This window comes from Passer montanus, unplaced genomic scaffold, assembly GCF_014805655.1.
Source record: "Passer montanus isolate IOZ18808 unplaced genomic scaffold, ASM1480565v1 scaffold5, whole genome shotgun sequence".
In the NCBI taxonomy this organism is placed as follows: Eukaryota; Metazoa; Chordata; class Aves; order Passeriformes; family Passeridae; genus Passer; species Passer montanus.
In genome coordinates, this window is record NW_024369929.1 from 4,784,230 (window position 1) to 4,807,151 (window position 22,922).

General features: G+C 40.2%; 1 protein-coding gene across 12 annotated transcripts in view; it reads right to left on the reverse strand.

The window, feature by feature from the left end:
• Positions 1 to 1,238: 1,238 nt before the first annotated feature.
• The window catches only part of TCF12 (transcription factor 12), a 158,672-nt gene continuing 136,988 nt past the window's right edge, over positions 1,239 to 22,922 (reverse strand). For 2 of the 12 annotated variants that reach the window (XM_039723402.1, XM_039723403.1), the window contains exons 15-22: positions 18,529 to 18,602; positions 17,532 to 17,603; positions 16,580 to 16,855; positions 10,231 to 10,345; positions 9,257 to 9,428; positions 8,115 to 8,347; positions 4,884 to 5,037; positions 1,239 to 3,532 (exon numbers count right to left, since the gene is read on the reverse strand). In XM_039723402.1, coding sequence (XP_039579336.1) covers positions 4,895 to 5,037; positions 8,115 to 8,347; positions 9,257 to 9,428; positions 10,231 to 10,345; positions 16,580 to 16,855; positions 17,532 to 17,603; positions 18,529 to 18,602 — 1,085 coding nt within the window. In that variant the 3' untranslated portion in view covers positions 1,239 to 3,532; positions 4,884 to 4,894. The remainder of the gene's footprint in view (positions 3,533 to 4,883; positions 5,038 to 8,114; positions 8,348 to 9,256; positions 9,429 to 10,230; positions 10,346 to 16,579; positions 16,856 to 17,531; positions 17,604 to 18,528; positions 18,603 to 22,922) is intronic. The other 10 variants (XM_039723405.1, XM_039723412.1, XM_039723410.1 and 7 more) reach the window with 7 other exon arrangements.

A 22,922-nucleotide genomic window follows, 5' to 3' on the forward strand; every position in this document is an offset into this window, starting at 1 on the left:
TGCAGAAGGTATTGGTGTTACAAACAAACAGCAAAGTTTACCACCCACTGCCTTGGTTGTCTTCTACACATGGTTCCGTTTTACTTTTGGTCTGCCATGGTTTCCAGATGTTGGGGAAAAATGTTTAATTCTTGGGAAAATTTTAATTAATGAAGAATCCAGAATCTTTTTTGCAGCAACTACTCAGTAGCTGAAGGGAAAAAAGGTAAAGTCCATTTTAAGACCTCCCAATGCTTCAGATTTACAGGAGAGCTTTTCTGCAATATTCCAAATGCTCATTTATAGAAGAACTGTATTTAACAAAGGTATCCCAACATGCATCTCTTACACACACACACAAATCAAATGGAAAAGAAACATGGAAAAAAAAAAGATGAAAGACTTGTGATCAGAAAGTACATGCAAACAGGACAGTGTGTGGTAAAAGAAAGAAAAAGATGGGCAATGGCCATTTTTACGCTCTCTGAAAGAAGTGACAAACTTGTAAGTCTGAAAGTCTGATTCAGAAAAGGGAAGGGGAGCATTGATGGATGTTCAAAGGCTGGATTTAGAATTGTTACTGGAGTGAAGTTCAGATTGGGAATGTGTGCTGGGGAAGGCTCTGGGCATCCCTCCCACTGCTGCTGCTAAAGCCATTCCGAGAGGCAGCGGGCACGGCTGGGGCTGAGCCCCGTTTGGCCACAGCTTTGTCTGTAACCAGCTCGTGCCTGGCTGCACCCCGGGCTCCGAGGTCACCAAGGACACCCAGCACAGCAGCTGTGCTGACACCCCACACTCAGACACCAGCACTGCACACAGACAGAGGAGCTGCATCTTTCCTGGGCTTGGACTAAGCACTGTCCCCCCTGAAGTGCCACAAAACCTACACAGATGCATCAGTCAGTTCAGGAGCTTGGCACTGAAGTTCCCTGCACAAAGGGCTCAGGTCCAGGCAGCCTGTGACAGGAGGGAGCTGTACACGAGGCTGTGCCTGTGGGACCAGCAGCCCCAGGTTTGCTGTCTGCCTGTGCAATGCCCTTCCTGCTCTGCAGCAGCAAATGCAGCTCAGGCACTGCTGCTCCTCAGGCACTGGGCACTTCTGGCCTGGCTTCACAGGAGCAACAACACTTGTGCCTGCAGCATGCTCTGCTCCTTGAGAAAGTGTCAGGCTTTGTTCTGATAAAGGCAGAAGAGTTCTGCCTCTGTTTTTCAAGCAGCACATTGCCTATGAGGAGAGAGAAATTTAAAAAACTCACTGATTTACCATGTTAAAAAAAGATGGCACATTTATTGCTACATAAATGTTATATACATAGTGTTTTCTGTTACATTGACAGAAATTTTTTGAACTTCTTGCTGCTGGTTGGAAAGGTTTATCAGCAATACCTTGAAATTTGACACAGGGTACAAATCTGCAATAAACCAACAATGGAAACTGGAGAACAAGATGAGAAGCAATTCATCTCGGACAATTAGCTCTTACAATACTCCATAGGTACTACACGGTATGCTAGAACCCTACTATGGTCTTACAATGCTATTGTAAATTTCTGATATTAATGAACAGGTTATGGTAAATAACCCTACATTTTTACTACCTAATATAGTAAAATAAAGTAAGAAACTTTTTACTGAAAACTTTTTTTGATTTCAAAAATCTAGAAAGAGTAATATTTAGAATTCAAGAAATTTTCTTACAAGATTATTGTATAAAAGACTAGCTACAGTGAAAAATAAGCCAAATGTTTTTTTCTTTCTATTTTATGAAGGAAAGCTTCTGGGCATACTGCAAAGTCTAATATAGCCAAAAAGACAACAAGCTTAGAAGGAAAAAGGCCAGGCAGTGGCACGTGATCACTTTCACACGTCATAAGCAACAAATTCCGTTTAGCTGATAAACACTGAAATGAAGAACAAGGCCACAGATATAATCAGGTGTTATTTGATGATATATGCAAATTAAAGTAATAGAAATGAGTCCACTAATTCCACAAACTGTTTTGTTAGGAACCATCCAGAACATGAGCTTAAATTCATTAGTTTATTTTATCAATCCATCTTTTGTTCTTTCAAATTAAATGACTTCATAAAAATTATAGTTTTGTTCCTGTTTTGTGTGTGAACCAATTGCCAGTGATGAAAGATGCACTATATAAACAATAGCTCAGACAACCTTGGCTTAGGAAATTTCCTCCCATGGTCATTGCAGTGGAAGACAGTTTCCATGGAAGTTCAAAGGGATTTTAACCATTTCAACACATCTGTGACAAAGGAATACTTATGGACACTATTCTGGTGGAGAAACATTTAAAGGTTTAATGCTAATATGGCTTGGGACGGGGGTATTTGCATTTGATTCACACTATTTCTTCTCCACTGACAAGCCATACAACATGACATGATAGTTAACGTGTACAGGAAGGAAAAACTGGTGACCATTGCTCTTAAGATTCCATTACATAATAAGCCCACCCTGCTGGTGGTTATATCATCACACTACCTGCCACGGTGAATTTAGGATTTTACTATTCACCAAAGTTACAGCCTGAAAAAAATCTCCTTTGTATTTTAATGCATTTTGTGCTTACATACAGCTAACACTTTACATGTACTATATGTAGTACTTACTGCTCGGAAAACAAAGCAACTCTAACAAAGTAGATTCTCCCCACCCAATTTACACTTCACGTTACAAGCTTTACTATGAAGCCTAGAAGCCTAAAAAGGTTTTGTTTATAATTAGAAAAAAAAAATGTTTGAAGAAAGTCTGAGGGAAAATAAAAATCACTTTTTAAATCCAAGAAATGTTATGGTCACAGTATTGCTCCAGCCTGCAGCCTTCATGAGGCCTCTGAGTGGCTTGAGGCACAGAGCTCAGTATGGAAGGGGAACTGTGACCATAACTGTTCAGATTACCAGAGATCAAAAATAACATAAAAAAAGCTATACCAAGGAATAGTTTCCTATTGCATGGAAAACACTAGTCATATGGCAAAAGGAGAGGAAAGGACAACAAAAGACTTTTCCCTTCCTTTTTTAAGACACTAATAGGTATGCTGGGAATGCTACGGGTCGACGGTTGTCACTGCTTTGTTCTCTGAATGTGAACAGCTCTAGTAAATGCTGGCATTCAGCTGAAATTTTATCAGCTTTTAACATGTTAACTTTTCCCTTTATATGTAGACCTTTACAGTTCCATAACAATAAATAAAATTTGTAGTTACAATGCATTTGTCAATTCAGTTTAGGCACAAGGCAACTTCCACAATGAGTGGAGAGATCACAACAGTCTCTGATTGTGCAGAAGCGACACACTGCTTGCAACAGAATGATATGTTCAGAGTATCTCATGGGCTGAAATTCTGTCTGAAGATCTTGTATCTTCACTCCTGATGCAGGTGTTGACCAGTAGCTTTGATCATAAGATTGCATTTGGGTTTTCTTGCTTCAAGTGTTTTCTCCTGTCAGGTTTGTGTCTTCATATAATGTTAGTTGTCTGTGTCCTTGTGAAGAAAGGTCACCTTCTGTGTATCCTACCAATAATTCTGGAATTCTAGAAGGAAATTTAGGAGAAGAAAGAGGTTATTAGGAAAAGAATAATTAAAAAGCTTAGTATCAACACTAGAGCCCTAATCTGAACTGGATTTGGTGGCATTTTCAGTCATTTAGGTGCAAAAGAAGATCACATTGAGAGCCCCTGCAATCCGCCATTCCAGAGATGTCTGTCTTACACATGATATATGGAAGAGATTACTACAAAGAACCTTCTGCTGGGCCCCTCTGGATAAGGCAGAAAGAATAATCTGCACATCTCAGACCTTCAGTTGGTGCCTGACTTTGCTCTCCAAATCAAGCAGTGCCAAGCTCACTCCCTCCTGAAGGTAAATTTCCATGTTGCTGTACAGCCCTTTCTGTCAACGCTGCACTTCAGTCAACCACAAAGTTACTGCTATTAAAAAAAGCAAAGACACCAAACTTTTGAAAGTGGTTCTTTATATTTATATGGCAAGAACAGACTAAGTTGGCTGTAAATTTAAAATTATCTGACAATTCCAATGTAGCCAATTGCTCTTGTAGGAAATAAAACAAATTAGAGGAATTCAAAGCTTTAAGAATTAGAATAGACACAACAAGAAACCTCCCAAAACATAAAATTCAGTAAAGTTCTGGATTAAAACAAGTCACTGAACCCAGTTTTTTATTCTTTTTGGAACAGGTCTACCAGAATACTAAATTTTTTTTCCTTTTCAAATCAAGGTTTCCCAACTATGCAGAATACCAACCAACAACACGAATAAACCCAAAAGACTGATATTCCTGGAGGGCTCCCCACAAGTGTGTTTCAATGAGATGTTACATACTGGGCTACCCTGCAAAGCTGCAAACATTACTTTTAAATTTTAACTACCTTCACGAATACAGGCTGTGACTTAAGACAGCTCCCAGTCTCTGTTGGGCAAATGAGAGGAGTTAGAATGACTGGCCTTGAGCCAGAGAGCAAATCTCTCTGGGGTGAGGAGTCCCTGAGACTGTATCAGCACTGGGAAACAATACGTGGATTTTTAAATCAACTAATGTGATATTTGGACCATTTAAAGATGTATAATTCATCTCTAATAAGCTTGGCTTATCTAGCAAGCTGTTCACTGTTCCTCTGATGTCATGCCAAGAAGGCCACCTGAGCCAAGAGACGTAGCCATTGGCAACAAGGCAAGAAAATAGACACTGACGACAATTTCTTGGGGTTTTATTATAAACCCAAACAAATCTGCAGCCTTCTGCTTCTGCTGAGAGACGTGAAAGCACAGAGAAGTTCGGTGCTGCTGGCAGCTCAGAACTCAGCCCTCCACATCCAGGTGTCCCCCCCTGGGCCAGCAGAAAGCACAGGAGGCAGCGTGACGTACCTGGCTGGTGTTCACATATGACCCATAGGGTTGGTAGTTTCACTCAGGCCAGGGTGGCTTCCTGGGTGTGCTGTTGGTGGCTCTGCCGATACGGCAGAAACTTTTTCTTCTTCCCTTCTCTTAAGGCAGGCTGCTTTAGGGTTTAGGTTTCGTTCTGTAACAGAAGAATCAGAGTTCTCAATATCCCATACACCGACACCACGGGCAATATCGATACAAGAACCCTGGAGTAAAAATAGCTCTGCAGCTTCCTTCTTCAGCTGCTGTGTTCCCTGCTCACCCACAGGTGTCCAAAGCTGCAGACAATCACCACTGAAAGTCCTGCCAGACAGCTCCTAAACTGCTATTTAAAAACAACCAAAGAGACAAAAAGCCAAGCCCAAACCCTTTCAGCAGCCTACATACACCTTCAGAAACTTTTAAAAAGCACCTTCTTTATCAGCATAAGACACTTAAGTGCTAAATGAGAACTGTCTATAATTTACAATACAATAAAATTGAATGTATCCATTTTGTTGGTAGGCTGAATTCTTACCAACCTTGCTGACATCACACCAGTTTTAATAATGTTGCTGCTTCTTCCTTCCCAGTATTAGCCAGCTGTTAGGGCAGGGGAGGCAGCACACCCTCAATGGATAGTTCTCATCAGCCTCAATCTGTGAAATCACCTTGTGCCCATCTTGGTTCAATCAGAAGACTGTGATGACAGTCACATACGGCAGGAGCATTATTTTTTTCCCAACCCTATTTCCTCTCACATTAAAGCCAATACTTTATAATAACCAGCTGTGGACCAGCTATCAAGGTATTCTCATCGGTGTGTTTCCACTTCCCCACTTAGCTTCAATAGATGCAGATTTGGATCTCATTTCCAAATAATGACAGTTTCTAAAAGTCAACTGTTTCTGTTCTTCAAAATGGCTTTTCATGAATCAAATACAGAAGATGTCAATCACAGGGGTCCAAAAGACACACAAAAAACATGTAATATATTCCACTGTGGAATTTAATCAACATTTTAAGGTATTTTCTAGCTGTCAGTACATTCTGTTTTGCAGTTGGAGATAGCAGATACAATTATAACTGCAAGAAGTCTGCCAAAACTGAACAGACAGCACAAGCCCTTTTCTTGCACTGCACAGGCACCCCTCTAGTAACTGCAGTTTAGTGACCCCTGTGCATTTTAGCTCATCTGACAGAGACTATTTTGGATGGACTTGATAGTTCTGCTGTCACCAAAGTCATTATCAGCAGCCTCCTACTGCATTTCCTTAAGGATGAGCACTCCTAAAGAGCCTACCGGAAAAAACCCAAAACTGCTAACTTTCCTTAATCACAGTTCTCTTTGTCTAAATGTGGCTTGCCTTGAAGTTTTAAATATTTAATTGCGTGGAAACTTTGAAAGGAAGTTAATTTACAGTGATTTAGGAAATGGAGATAAAAATCCCTGGCCTACACTGGGAGCTTAAATCTGAAACGGTTCATTTTGAATAGCACCAATCACAAAATGAGAAGCGTCTTTACCAGCAGAGAGAGGAAATTGTTGATGCAATTACACAAAGCACTGTGCAAGCTCCTGTGGGTGTCACACAGCTCCGGTCACTCATGGAGGAACAGGTGCAGAGGGGAGGGAAGGCAAACGGGAGCCAGGGCCCCTCCGCGCGGAGCACAGGGGACGGGAGGAAGGAACTGCTCCATTCACACTGCCTGTGCAGAGGGGCCCATTGAGCTCTGAGCACTAAAATTTTCTACCACAGACACCAGGGCTGGAAGTCCTCTGACCAAGGCAGAATGAATTTGTTAACATGGAGCTTCCTGTGAATTACAGAATCTGTGAGAGCAGGGAGATAGACTTGATGCTTTTTAAACACAAAAGCCATGCCTGATTAACGTCCCTCTGACTTCCTAATGCTCAACCTTATCTTCTACACCACGACAACCATTTTCAGACCAAAACAGTGCCTGAGACCTCTCAGAGATGCTAAACTGGGTTTTACAAAGGCCCCAGCTGCTCTGCAGAACAGTTGCTCTGTGCCTTGGAAGAGCTCTGGCTGGAGACTGTGTGTTTCCTTACTTACAACTGGATCAGTAAAAGTGTCTGAAAACACAGCATCTCATCCTTACTGCATGAAGTACATAAGTTTGTGTTAAGGTAGTTATTTAGCCCCTTTCAATAAACTTCTAACTTTTGCTTGGATCTTCTGTGTAAAATGCAAGCAACAAATGAGAAAAAGGAAGTAAAAATGAGTTATGCAAAAATAAAACATTGTTATCACTTGTTGACATCAGTGATTCAAAGATGTAGTGCACTGAGCAAATACAACCACTGACATATGCACATCTCAGACTTTTCACTTGACACACTTCCATCAGTGACACGCTGAGGAAGATGGCTGCCCATGAGTCCCAAACAGCAAAGCATGAGGACACTCATTTGGGAAGTGCCACCTCCACAGAACGAGACTATTTCTGTTGGAAGGGACTCCCAGCCACCATCCAGTCTGACTCAGGGCTGACCAAAAGTTAGGGCAAGGTGCCCCAGAACTTCAACTTATCTTTGGCAAAAATAAACATGGAGATTTAAAGTCAACTGTGGCTTCACCAACTCACAAGAACAGAAGAGTTGAAGAACCAAATGTTAATTCCTAGAACCATCTCTCCTTATGAGAATGAATGGCAAAAAGTAGTTTTCCTTCTGCACCTACCAGCAAGCCTATTGTTTCTTTCTTGGAAAAATTTGAAGGAATCAAAGAAAGAAGATTCATGCAAACCCAGCTCTGATTCAATTAGAGTACAAGCTTCCTCCCTCCCCAGTACATGTTTAATGCAAAATCTTATGAAAACACAAATAAATTCATTGCATTTTAATATTTCAATTATGTGGAGTTCATCCTAAAACAGATCTCTAATTGTTGCTAAATATTTTCTAGTACTAAACAAGTGCTTGTTACAATTTAAAGCAAGATGTATCAATAGTTTAATTACAGAATTTACCTTGAAAACTTAAATGATGACTAATTGAACAGGAAAAAGAAAAGTCAAATTATAAACCTTATACTTTGTTCCCCTTAAAAAAAAAAAGTGATGCTTTGTTTTTTCTAAAGAACTTCAGCATCACTACAGAACAGCAAACACACTTTCAGTGGCTCGTGCATTTGGCTGAGCGGGTCTCAAGACACTGCTGCATGGACAAAGCTGCCCCAGGCGTGCCCCAGCCCCGAGACCACTGACCTCTCACTTGCTGCTCCAGGCTGAGGATCACTGCCACGGCCTGGTGGAGGATCAGCAGCTTCGTCTGCGGCTTCTCGCTCTTCAGGTGCAGCTGGCACATGCGGCCCAGCTCCTTGAAGGCCTCGTTGATGTCTCGCACGCGCAAACGCTCCCGGGCGTTGTTGGCCATTCTCCTCTCCTTCTCTCTTTCTATTTTCTGCTCTGGGTTTAAATCCTCATCTTCGTTAGTACTGCTGCGAGAAAGGAAACGTAACAGGGTATTGAAATAACACTGGTATTTCAAACAAGTGATCCTGGTGCTGACTCCAAATAGATGAAGAGTAAATAACTTCCAACAAAGTTTTTGCTATTTTCTAATGCATCAGCTTATATAAAAACACATTCAAGGAATTTTCAATTTCATGCGCTTATTTAAAAGTTTTACTTTTGTTAAAGACCACACTGGCAAATTCTAGAACTATTTTTCTTCTATTCACTGTAGAGCTAAACAGCTATGTTCCGAATTCTTGAACTGCCTCAAATGATATCAAGTTGCACCTTTTTTAATATAGGTTCATCCAATTTAGTCTAAAACCATGCAAAACCTCTGTTCTACTAAAACTAACACACTAAATGCCATTGAGCATGCCTTAGTACAGATTATGCTACCTGTGGTTGCAAAATTCTGATTGTTTACTGTTACCTCAAATTTCAATGGTTATATCAGGCCTGTCAGGCAGATCCTGAAGCACTTACCCAGTTTTGTGTCTGTGGCTTGGGAAGGACAAAGTGTTTCAGGAGGATATTTAGCCAGTGTTAGCTGAGGAGCTGGAGCTCTCCACTGCCACAGACTCACATCTGGACAGGCAGCCCAGGCCCAGGTACAAAGTATCAGTCATTTCTGACATTGTCCCATCCTCTGTGCTGGGCAGGGCCCTCAACCTTCTGCCGCTTGCATGCACAGGCAGACATCAGGCATGGCACTAGTGTGAGATTTTTCCCAGCTAATCCTCTACTTTGTATTTCAATATAAGCAGATAGTATAAACTTTTTCTCCCTTTCAGCTGCCTGTTGGGCCTTGCAATAACTTTATCAAATGTAAGGCCAACGTGCTACTGAGCATTATCAAAGCACAGATTCTCCACATTATGTCAGCAACACACCTTGTTCTGCCTCTGGAGGAGACCTTGATATCCTTCTGGGAGGACTCATCATCTGATTTCATGTCGTCTGATGAGGGAGGTTCATGGATATTTTCATCCTTCTCCTTATGTTCAGACTTGATTTCTGTTGGACCTATAGCCACAGACTGGCTCTGTAAGCCACCCGACAGTGCTGCAAGCAACCAGAGAGCAGAGTGAGTGTCACAGCACTGAAACACTGCCCAGGACCTCAGCAGAGAATGGCAGTGAGGGGCCAGAGCCGGGACAACAGGAAGGACTAACAGAAACAAGAAATCCTGGTGACACTGCTGTACTTGGACATGTGTCATGGGTTATAAAGCAATCACAGCTCACAGAACAGCTTGATTGGTAACAGCTCAGTCTAAGGAAAACACTGTTTAAGACAAAAGGACATTGAGTGAAGAAGGAAATTTGCACCTGATGTCTCAGCTGCAAATTTAAGGGCAAAGCTGCACTGACATCAAGGCTTGGTTTAGGCTGAATGTGCAACACCCCCTAAATGGTGCTAGCATGCCAATAAAGGAGCTGACTTCTCTTTTCTGCAGTTTACTTCTTCAGCTAAAAATGGAAGGAACTGTAAACAGGAGTGTGGAATGACCTCCTTCCTTTGGCAGTTCTGAACTCTGGTCTCAGCCCACTCCACAGCTCTCCTGGCAAATGGGAAACTGGGAAATGGCTGCAGCTCTGCAAGTGCATCATGGCCCCTTGAGCTGGAGGAACATGGCTCTAAGGCAGCCTTCTCTTGAAATTATACTGGGATAATTGAGGGATGCCCTCAAAATTGTTGCAGGAGTCCCTAACAATGGTGCTATATCAGACTTGTTATTAATTTTTATTTTTCAACATTATCTATGCCCCTATCCCTTGCACTGATGACATTTTACCAAGATCTACGGCCTCACTGGCTCTGAACCACTGCAGACCCTGTCCAGCATTTAAGCCTGGGAAGTTACCTCTGTAGCTGTCTTGTGTTTTATGATTTAGTTCTGTGCTCTGAGCAGAAACTGTACTGGGAAGAACTGAATGGTTGCTGTTGAGGCTGACACCTTCTTCCCGGTGAGTCCCAACCTAAAGCAAGACAAAGCAAAGATTTCTATTAAAGATGTGATTCAAAGAAATAGTCCAAAAAGAAAAGTTTAAAACACTGAAAGTATTTGCTGGGTTAGAGACCCTTTATTCAACAAGATTAAAACTCTTGTTGAATAAAGGAAAGATTTAGTTGACAGATGCTGTTACACTGAAACACTTGATTAGACCTTACTGGACGGGGCCGTGTCTCAAGCAGTGACCAACCCTATGTGGAATAAAATGAGTCAGGTATCTAACTATTCTTACCACCTATTTTTTCATCTACTCCTTCATAATACATCATGATTTAATTTCTGAGCAGCAAGCATTGAGATGAAGAGTCTTGAAAAATTCTAATTTTGCATAAACTTGAATTAATGATACTTATGTGAGACAGCTTTGAGTGTGCATACCTAACCTGAAGAGGCAACTTGTTAAAAAACTGCTCCTCAATACAGAATACTGTCATCAACTTCTATTAAAAAATATTTGGTAGAGAAAAAAGGGGTAAAGGTACACTGCCTGTATTTCAACAATTTCCATTTAAAGCTTCTGATTTCTAAAGGCACAAAAGTTCTTAAACATTTATAACATAACCAACATAGTACAATTAAACAGTTAAAAATGAACAAAGACGAGGGATTCTACTATCATTTGTATAGTTACAAAAACTGGCTACAGATGAAGCTTTTTATTGGAACAGTAGCAAACATGTCAACTAGAAGATTAAGCCTTTAATTAAATAGGTTTATTGCCTGGAGTTACACATGAGAACCACTGTTTTTCAATAAATCCTTCAATCCTAGTAAACTGCTGAGCTTTGAATCCCTCTTGAGTAATTAATGCAGCTTTTACCTTTCATGTCTTAGTATGGGTTTTACCCAGAGAGAGATAAATACCCTTATGCAAGTTTATCCTTTGTTTAATATACACTTGTTCCTGTAAGCTAATGCACAGGAACAAAAAAAGAAAGGGGGAACCCCCCCTCCCCAACAACCCACAACTATATCAGGTCATTCCGGGCTGCTATTTGTATCCATTGTTCTGCAGAAAATCTCCTCTTGTATACTGTGGAATATCTGTTGCTATTTCAAGTATATTTTATCTTCCTCTGCATGTAATAGCTTTGTTTGTGAGAAGTTCTACTCTGGATAGAGTCGGCCCTGCGAGCTCCTGCAAGAGTCATGAACTCGCTGGGAGGAAGGGGCTGGGCCCGGGTCTTTCAGCCTAAGAGACAACACTCTTTACAACTGCAACATGAAGCTCAGTCTCCCTCTCAGCTTCTCAAAACTGAGTCTTTTCCTAATTATGCCTTGCAGGTTGTGTGTTTTATTTTCTTCTGGTCATGCTTAGTCCTAACACTTGAGGGTGCTTTTATTCAAGCTACAGACCATTAATTGTTTCAGGGCCAGGTTTGTTCCAAAATCTACTTCTTAAAAAAGGCAAAAATTTCTTAAAGCTGTGTACAAACACAGCAGCTGTCAGAACCCTGGCAACTTTCAAATCTAGAGCTAATCTGAAGGCAAGAGATTAGCAAATCAGTTCTGATAAAGGCAGAGAACAGATGAGAAATAAAACCTGAATTCAAGTCCATGTTCCAAACCTTTGAAAGCAAAATCTACAAATTAAAAGCACACAATTTAGATTAACAGGATTTACAGAGAATCTTAAGAGCTAAAATGTTACCAAACTGACCATAACAGTGATTTTTATCTGTGATCTATGATATACCAGAAAATCCGATCTGGCAAACAAAAAACCCCAAACAACATGACTTGCTGAAAGTCACCGCATCCCATGTGGAGGCCAAAAGCTCTGTTTGCTACAGTTACAATTGTGCGGTGGCTACTTCAAGCTACCCAAGATTCAAGTATCTTAAACACTGAGTTGGAAAATTTGGTTTGCTTTCCTTTCCCTGGGCTCGCACTGCATAGAGAAAGGGCTCTGCCCATCTGCATTTCAATGGAGCACAACCTCGGGCTTCCTTTAAGTCTTCTGAAAAGCGTCCGGGGCCATTAGCTCGGCGGCGCTCGGAACAAACGAGCTCTCGACGTGTTTTATCGCTATTATTTGTGAGCGATTCGCAGTCAGGCGCTTTCCTAGCGCCAAGGGCCAGCTCCGGGGGCAGCGAGCCGCCGGCGGTGCCCCGGCGCGGGGAGCGCGGCGCTGCGGCGGCTGCCGGGCGCTCCCATTTCCATACAGCTGCCCCGCAGCGCGGGGCTCGCGGCAGCTCAGCCCGAGAGAAACTAACTCCAGCTAATTCACCCTCTGCCGCGCTAATCCAGCCTTGTTTCCACGGTCTCTCCTCCCAAGCAAAGCTCACAGATTCCCAGGCACACAAAATGGGAGACAAACGGAAGGCCGGGCTCTGCCACACCGCAGGCAGGCAGAGCACACACACAGTGTGGGGAGAGAAACACAGCGGTGAGGAGCGACCAGCGCAGGCACCGCGCTCGGATCTGCTGTGAGCAGTGACCAGAGCACACACCGCAACGCGTTCCCATCACTGCCCTTTGCCTGCTCCTCCACACAGGGCCAGCCCAACAGAGGTCTGGCATCCAGTGCAATCACAAAAATCTTACCCCTCAGTAACCCCAGGTTGAGAAAAACAATAGTCCTGTTACAAGACTGTACGTTGTTGTAATTTACCAGGTCAATGTATTCATTTTTATGCATTTCAGGAATTGTACACAGGACTATCTGCAGCCTCACTGACACTTGCAAATTAAAAAAAACTCCAAACCTGAGGGCAGAACATATTTCGGTTGATTTAAGTGGTAACATTTGGGATCTGAAACCAGAAAACCAGTTAAGTATTTTAGGCAACTAAACAAAAACTAGACAAATCATGGGCAGTGACGACACACAAATGCATGCAGGAGAACCGAGAGTGACACGTGGGGAAAGGACATCTCTGTCCTGTTAATACTGGTTCTGCATCTCACACTTTAGTTTGGTTATTCATTTTGAGCACTTAGCACGGAAAGCTTTTGAGAACTGGAAAACAAAAATACCACTGTTGGTCTGAGTCTTTGAAGTTTTCAAGCCCTACTAGCTGGTCAGTTTGGCTATGGTCATTAAAACCACTTCAGCCAAGGTGTGCGTAATTAAGGCAAAGAAAAGAGCTTTGTAATCAAGAATTTTACACTTCAGACAGCTCAGAGTTGTTCAGTGGGAGCATAATCTCTGCAGGGAAATAGCAACTCTGGAAGGGTTTGAGCAAGAGCAGAGGTTGGTGTTGGCAAAGCTGCTGAACTGGCCTTTCATGCTTCTGCTGGAGCAGGCACAGGGCACAGAGGGAGATCACCAATTTTCTTAGATTCCTGTTATACCTGAAAAAAACCCCTGACTTAAAGATTGAGTTTCATCCTTAACTGAGTTTCCAGGCCTTTATTTATTTATTTTTAATCAGTTCAGGCTGTTCTTTTTCCATTGTATTACAATGACAAATAAAAAGCAGCTTGAATAAGAACAAAAAGTATTACTTCTTAACTTTTCAATAATACATGAAATAAAATACAAATCAACTTCAAAGGCCAGTTAGCAAATATTTGATGAGTTTGAGATATTAAAAATCTATTTGGATAAGTCTAATGGCCAGCCCAGCTAAAAAGAAAACAAGACCATTCAGAGCAAGCAGGAAATGAAGTCAACTAGAGTTGTAAAATAAATCTGGCTCAAAAATTAAGCAAATGTTAAAATAAAACCATGCCTGGTTACACTAATTACATAAAAAGGAGTTAAATTACTCATTTCCTAGCTCCTTCTGCCAAGATCATCATCTTCAAGGGAAATTAAATTTATTTTTTTTCCTACTTTTTTTAAAGAGCAAAAATGTTTTGTGCAAAGATCCCACCCTCCTTCAACAAGGAAGTTTCATTTAGTGCTGAATTCCAATGAACATTTCTTGACCCTATGTCAAACAAAACTTCAAAAATAGGTAATCACTGTTATCAATGTTGACATTTCTCACTATGTTAGCCCAATACTCATTATTTTCTTAAAATTTACTGGATGTCATCTCAAGTAAAGCAGTATTTAAATCCAGAATGAAGGCTGGATCTTACAGTCTAGGTCGCGTGTCAAATCCTCGGCTCTCCTACTTACTATTTAAAAAGAATGCCAACCTAATAGTAAATAAGAGCTTGAAATGAACTGGTTATTGAAGAAGAATCACCCCTGATGCTTGGGGGGCACTACTGAAGTGCAGTCATCACTAATGAAGCACTGAGTGTGCAGCACAGCCAGATGTGCCAGCCCCCGCTCTGCACCTATCCCAGGACTCCATGAGGCACGCTGAGCTCCTGCAATTGCCAATGATGTCAAAGGGCGCTCTTTGGGGACTGGGCAAGACCACAACTGGATGCCTTCTGTTGGAGCCAATTATTCTGATGTAACAAAATTAAGGTTAATCCAAGACATTCTTTAGCTGACTCACTTTACAAGCCAAAACTGATCTGCAAGCTTGTTTCACCAAGTGAGGATGAAATGTACAGGCAATTTTTTTTTGTTGTTTTCTTAATTTAAGTTTATTTCTAACGGACAAGCTTCTGTCAGTCAAATAATTAGATGATAAATTAGATCTGTATTACATTTAAATTACACAAGTACATTAAACTAGAGAAGATCAAGGAACTTCTCTTCATTTTGGAGAGTCGTTTTCCACTGGCCCCTATTTTAATAAAAACTGAGTTGATAAAATATTTATTATAGCTTATTTAAAAGTGAAACTGAGATTTTTAGGTAAATTTTGGCACTGCTCTGTCTGGCTTAGCAATATCAGAAGGTTCCTCAAGTCACAGAAAAAAAATTGTCACTGCAGTTTCAGTTACTTGCTTTACACCACATCATGAGCAGAGGGAAAAAAGTTTTCATTTGTAGGACTAAATTTGAGTCTACCCTACAACATGGTAGAACTTTAACAACATTCTTTAAATATTAAATCTCTGTAGGTACAAGAAAAAATTCGAAAGTAGTTATGCACCACTTCTTTCATTACTAAAAGTAACTGTGAACTTGTATAGAAAGCTGAAGTTGGATGTGCATTTGGAAAGTACCCCCTCCCCAAAGCCCCCAAACACACGCAGCTTATAGAAAGCAACCAGTTCTTTTTGATGTTTACTGCAGTGGTCCTGAAATTAATATAAATGGATGTGTGACGTGCGAATGGGAGAGCCTGGAACTAATTCTGTTTTATAGAATACAAACCCTTCAGCAATTGGGGTACCTAATTATTTTGATGATAGGTGAAATTTTGCCTTGATCACACAGTACCCAGCTGTGAATCTGTTTTATAACAGAAAATTTCACAGCATGTAACTGGTCTTTAAAATTACGCTGTAAACATGCAAACACATGGCACCACTAAAACAAGCATGTTTTTAAAAGCTCTTTTTCCTTTAAGCATTTTTGAGAAGGGGGGAATGAAAAGGAAGAAAAAGGGAAGTGAGCAATGCTACAAATAGATTTGTTTACTGTGTAATGCTTTTAGCATATTTCTGATCTATAAAAAGCTCAACTACATTTTTTCAGAACAGTTCACATTTTTAAAGAAACTAAGAGATGGATTGAATTATTTCACCCTTCTTGGGGATTAATCTGAAAGTAGTTTCCTTTTCATTGTTACTTACACTACAGCTGTGCTCAAACTCCTTTTCGTTTAGAAAAAAAGTTTAAATTTTGAGCCTGCGCACACTATGGTTCCACATTCCAACAGCTTCCTCCCAGTCCTCTGCCAGCATCTGCTATTGAAGACTAGTTCCAATTTACAATAAACAGCTTTTCCAGACCAGAACACTTGAAATTCAGTCCTTCTCGACTGCTTTTCCCATTCAATCTCCCTATTCACCATTTCAAGGAGAAAATGGTTCTGCCAATTATTACACATCTGGAAAAAATGCATGTATAAGCTGAAACGCTCTCAGCAGAAAGTTTCAGCTTTCTGCATATGGTCACAGCAGGATTTTATGGGCCACTGACCAGGCCAAAGTCTAAGTTTTCCCATCTTTTTCCTCCCCCTCATTTCTGCCCACCCCCACTCCAACATTCTAATTGGAAACCCATAGCAGGTGCAAGCTGTCTGCCATCTTTTCCTCCACAAGAATCTCAAGTGGTTTCTTCCTGATAAATATTAGTCTTACAGCCCAGCTCTGCCTCAGTAGGCTCTACAATAGTTTCAACGCATGAGCTGTAGCTGCTCTGCACAAACATACTCGTGTTTTATAACATCATTACCATGGATGCTTGTCTGCTGGCTGTCACAAGGCTGGATGCTCCATAGTTGGAGTTCAGGCTTCCAATTGGCCCGTTGTGGGATGGTCCCAACAAGCTATGGATGTCTCCGTGGGCAGCTGACAGGCTGGTGGAGGGCCCCACGGCGTGGTTCCGCAGCACGTGGATGGCATCGTCGAGCCTGTCCAAGCGATCCTCCATCCGGGACTGCTGCGGGATGCAAGAGGGACAGGAACACCCATCACTGAACAAATCCCCAGGCTCTCTCACCACAACAGCCTATCTCGGAGGTATTAAAGACAGAAGATGAAATGTTGTATCAAAATAGTATCAAAAGACTTTGAGAGCACCTACCAGCACTACAAACAAACAGGAAAAAGAAAATATTATCTGGAGATTTTGTTCAAGATAGCATTCATTCCACAAATAGGTGGCAGCTTTGAAAGTGAAGCTTATTATAAGGTTAATGTTACTCAGCTGCTATTGTACTGAATGAAAAGAAAAAAAAGGAATTGCTACAAAATAAGCTAATGCAGGACAAGAAAGAATGATCATAAAATCAGCCTCACCATGCTGGAAACAATTAAGAGAGGCAGTGTTTTTTTGAGAATCTGCATTACAAAAAAAAAAAAAAAACTGGACAAAATTTCAAGTTACCATTTTATAAAATGGACCTTCAAACAGATTAGGTATTTCAGAAGTAAAAGTGAGTTATTTGTGTTACTGTCGAAGTCTGTCTTAAAATTACTTTCTTTTAATTACTTTCTTGTATTAAAAGGAATAAAAAAAACCCAAAGAAAAACCAAATCTGACATTGCAGCTCTAGAAACTGAAATAGCAGGATGTTGGAGTCAAAAGATGGGTCATACACTACACTAATTTAAGTTTTTAATGGGGAATCCGAAGGAAGCATTAATTGAAACACAAAAAGGCACCATCTAAAGTGAAATAGTACCTCACAGACATCCTTTAAGAAGGACATTGCATCTTGCAAATGCTCGTGAAGTTGCTGTTCAACTCGATTTTTCTGGCAAAGTCAAGACAGAACAGGAAGCAAAGCACAGGTTAAGATTAATTCAAAAAAGAGGTGAGGAAACAGCTGATGTGCATGTCAGCAATAAATTGTTAGTCAAGTTAATGCAACAGAGATCTGATTATATTAAGATAAGAAAAGGCTAATATTTAATACTGCAGTTATGTTAGGATTCTAAGATGTACATAACAATTATATTTAATTGCAAAAATATTGAAGAAAAGAAATCTGATTTAACTTTTAATTTATTCTTGTTAGACAGAAAAAAATAGAAATTACATCTGTGGAAACTAGAAATATTAAGCAAGTAATCAAAACCTTCCCTCAAATTTTCCCTGTTTCCTTCCCAATATTGTATCGGAAATGTAAGAAGGAAGTCAGTAACTGAAATCCTCTGCTGAATCCTCAAAAGAAGAGAATTTACAATGCTGTAGATTACTGCCTGTGTGTTTTTCTGTAAAATGTTTAATTAATAAATGAACATTCCCAACAACAAATAATAATTACAAATAAAATGTATTAATACTTTAATAACAGTGTAATGCAAACAAGCCCTAGAGACAGCCATTTGAGGGAGAGAGGGGGAAGGACAAGTAAATGCGGAGGCATGAAGTCTTTATCTTTCTCCAGACTGAACTTTAGATAAGAATTAGCTATGGATTTGTGAAAAGGTACCAGAATCTCATAACAGCGCTTTAGCACCAGCTGTCCTCAGCACAGAAGCCTGATGCCCAAGGAACAGATGGTGAAAGACACACCCTGCACGTCTTATATTGTTCAACTGAACAGGCCATTTGTTAGCAAAGAATTCATTTGTAATGCTATCCTACTGTTTCCTTTAATGATATGCAGGATTTATACAAAACCAAGCCTTCAACTCCTAAGTAAAAAGTACTATGTTGCTTTCAACAATTCTTACCAAGGAGTGTAGAGAGTTTTCATAGCTGGGAGATGAGGGGGCTTGTCCTCCACTCCTCGACCACTGACTGGCACCTGTCAAAATTGTCTAGGTTAGTGCACAGATTTACACAGCAGAAGTGGGAAGCAGAGACTGTATTTCTCAACATAATTAAACCCAGCATATTCTGCATAAAGGTAAGCTAACATATGGGTATACAAAGGAGGACAAATTCCTTCATTCTGCCTTATTGAGGGATAATTTTCATATTCTGGCATCTGTAGGGTTAGATCACTGTCAGTGACAAAAGTGGTGACATCGTCTAAGTACTTCAACATTAAAAAGTGAACTAAGTACACACACACATCCCATATTTGAAATACCTGCTTCTGCCTGTGTCACCATAAAAGATCTGCTCAATTCTTCTTCAGATTCTGTTCAGTATATGAAGGTGCATTTTTTTATATTGTTAAAATACACAACAAAAATATTTAAAGTCATCAAATAGGCACCAAGTTAAGAATAACCGGAGAACCATTTTTATGACACCCCTCTACTAAACACAAAACTTTAAAACTGGATCTAAAAGCTTTATCTAGTCTAGTTATGTACCATACCATTTTAGATTACAACGCATTCCAAATTTAGAAGAGTAAAAAGACATCTAAGTCATTCCCATTTGGTATTTCAGATATACTTAAGGTAAATCACAGCAGAAGAAATCATCGATTGTGCAACAAATTGACAATTAAATTCATATTACCTATACACTTCAAATTCAAAAACACAGCCATTCTAATTTGACATAAATATACCTAATTATCATGTAAATTTAAAAAATAATTAGACATGAAATGCAATAACTAATAAAGCAGTACTTTTAACACAAAGCCTGAAGTAGTACAACATGCATTTTTCTCACCAACTAATAATGCATCTTTTATAAAGATACTACATGAAATTCTATGGCCATTAGAGACAGCTTCCTTTCAGCCATACAAATGTAATAATAAAGCAATTACATTAATAAATTATGGATATACAATCCAACGCAGCTCATTAAAGGAAGAGCCTGTGGGCTTGTTCTTTCAATAACAGCCAGAGCTGTGCGTCTGGAAAACTGGGAAAAGGTTTAATAACATTACAGTTCCTTTGTTCAGAGAGCTGCAAGTAGTTACCTTTTAAAGACAAGGTTTTATTTAACAAAAAGAGTACAGCTTGCATAGCTATTAAAATTATTAAAATACCCAAATATTTCCTTTCTAATTAAAAAATAATAAAAATCTCCTATTTCATGAAAGTCCAGAGCTGCCATAATTGTGTTGGAATTCTCTTTTAAAATACAAAGAATTCAGTGAGTAAGTTTATAATTACCGATTTTCACTTCACACAACAGCTACTCTGGGTCTGGACCTGTAGTCTCCGTCTGCATTGCTGTCATTCCTGAACTTGGGAATAATGCTCAGAGTCCCATTTATTTTTGCACAACCATTAATGAAAAAACTATGGAGCATTGTGGTTCGGCATAATGTTCAAATTTTTCCCGGCTCAGAGATCCATTTTTAGAGCCAGGACTGTGGTCAGGAGCACTCCTGGTATCAGAACTCAGATACCACTCCCTGCAGCACAGCAGCAGCTCAGGATTAAGCAGGAGGGTGGCCAGGTGAGCAGCACACAGACTGAGAGCCTGTGCACCTCTTCCAACACGTCTGGGGGCTTTAACTGAAGAGGGTCCTATTTCTATAGTGTAAGCCCAGAACAAAACTGTGAGTGGGGCATCTCACGAAGGAGACAAAAAGAAAGGAAGGGGGGGAACATCCAACTCCTCCTGTGCAATGCCCAACCCAAGTGTGACCTGCAGCTTTCAGTGACACCTCGCGCCGCCGGGGCTCTTCCCGAGCGGTGGCACTCTGCCTCCATGGCTGCAGGTTGCCAGATGGCACCGATTTCCTGCTTGCCTCATTCCACTCCCCCTCCTAGAAGTTTGTGCATGAAATCCACCAATTATGTTAAAAAGCATCCTGGCACCACAAGCCCTGCAATTAACAACTGCAGCTTTTAGGGCAGCATCAACACAGCAGCATTAAAAAACAAATAAGCCAGGCAAGTGTTAGGATTTACAGGGGTCACCGACAGCAATCACTGCAGTATTGTTCTTACCCCCAGTCTCCCCAACACTAATCCTCTGGCTCCCCTTTCAAACACACTCAGAGCTGCAGAGGGCTGGCTTTGCATCCTCAGAACCCACCAAACCTCCTGAATGCCTCTGATCCTGCAGAAGGATTCTTAAAATACCGAGGCTCCCACCATTCAGATCCCTATATAAACTTCACATGCGTGTACACAATCATTAAAACTATGCAAGATGCTCAGCTCTGGGCATGTTTATGTAAAATTAGAAATTAAATGAGGGCAGGGCAGGCGAGACACGCACTATTGTCTCATAATACTTGGGGGTTTTCATCAAGTTGTTCTCCAAGCTTTTACTTAACTGAATTAAAAAACGTCATTAATCCTCATTCAGCAGCATAAGAGCCAAAGAGTCAGTCATGAGCTTATGAACCCCAAGGTCTCATGACGTTGGTATCTGTCAGTGCCTTCCCTGGTAAACAGAGTACTCCTACCGTAATTCACAATTAAAGCACGGGCAAATTATGACTTAAGCAATCTGTAACACCATGAATGCTAACTAAACAAAAACCCAACTGCAAAAGGGGAAAATGACAAGGAAGGCTAAAATGCTCCAAAATATATTATTTCAGTACACATAAAACATTTGTTTTATCTGCAATAACTTTTTGGGTCAAGACAGAAAATGGCTACCAGGAGTATAAATAGTAATAAATGCAGTAGTAATTACTTCACATTGTGCTTCACCGTGTTCTTAGTGACTCATCTGGGAATAAAGATAAAAGTCCAGATTCATAAATGAAGGTAATTAACTACTGGAGCAATTTACCAAAGGCTTGATAAATTCTGTATCACTGAAATTAAAGGGGGTGGGAGGGTATAAATGTGAAGCAGATGCTAAGTTTGAGCCTGAAAAGGATTTCACTATTATTTGCTTATGTCTACTACTGTCTTAACCAACAGAATCCAGAATAAGGAACATAAAGTGCCAATTTTGTACATCTCATACAGGTTGCAACAGGCAAAGACAACAACAGCAAAAGAAAAACACAAATTTTAGTGACCTCAAATTTGTATTCTAAACTCAGAAATCAGCTAGTGTTTTCATGCTTACAACACGAGGTGCAGCATCTCATTAGGCAACTCTTGAAAAAAACCTCTTTGGGATCTTTAAAATTTTAAATACTTTGAAATGTCAGAACTTCTTTCTTCCAGCCACAAAACATTTTCAATACTTGCTTTGATGTTAAAAAGAAAATAAAAATAATTTTCTGGTCTGATCTGCCCTTTCAGTACAACAAAATACACAAAACATTTTTGTCAACTGTAATCACTAAATCAAAAATCCCATTAATCCCATCATTACTCAATTCAACATGGATTATTCAGTAATAGAAAAGAAATGCCCAAAGCAGCTGCTCAGGTAAGCCATGTCAGATATTCATTAATCCATTACATCCACAGAAAAGCAGAGCAGTGTCCATTAAACAGGAGTGAAGCATGAATGATGGAGGCTTTGAGTGACACTGCATACAGAGATATGCATATTCACAGCCATATGATTATGACTGCATTTTGCAGGCAATACCTTTACTAATTTATTCTTCTAGATGACAAAAGCATTCAGCTAAGCTCATTCTGTACCCTTTTCACCTAAAGGTAATTTTATTGTTTTATAAGAAGCACATCATTTACAAAAAAGTGACCAATGGCCAGAAGCCTGCAGGGATATATTAAACAACAGAGAACAGGGAAACAGACTGTTGTATAAATGTTAAATAATTTAACAAATTGCACTATAGGAAAGAACAGGGTTAAAGTTACATCATCTTACTTGTAATTCTAGTTCTTTGTTAAACAACAAATTTAAGTCAATGGAGCTTTCACAGTCCTCTCTATATGGAGAACAGCTGTTCAACTTTTACTAGACAGCTGAGGCCACAGTGTCTGTGAAAGCTGCACTACCACTAATAGCTGTAGGCAGCTGCCCACAGTTCATCTCCACACTGGAATGCTTCTTCCCACATTCATACTACAAACACACAAAGCACAGGTGACAGAGGTGGCTGCAACACACAGCATTTATTTTAAAAAATGCCAGAAATTCTTCTCCCATAGAATGCAAACATTCATGAAATATATGAATGAAAAGCTATCTTGTGTACAAGTTGGATAGTCTCATAGCCTACTATATTTTCATTAGAGGGAACACACATCTGCTGTGTTTGTCACTGAAAGCTGCCGCAGAGCTTTAACATATAGCTTTAAAAAAACCCAAATCAAAT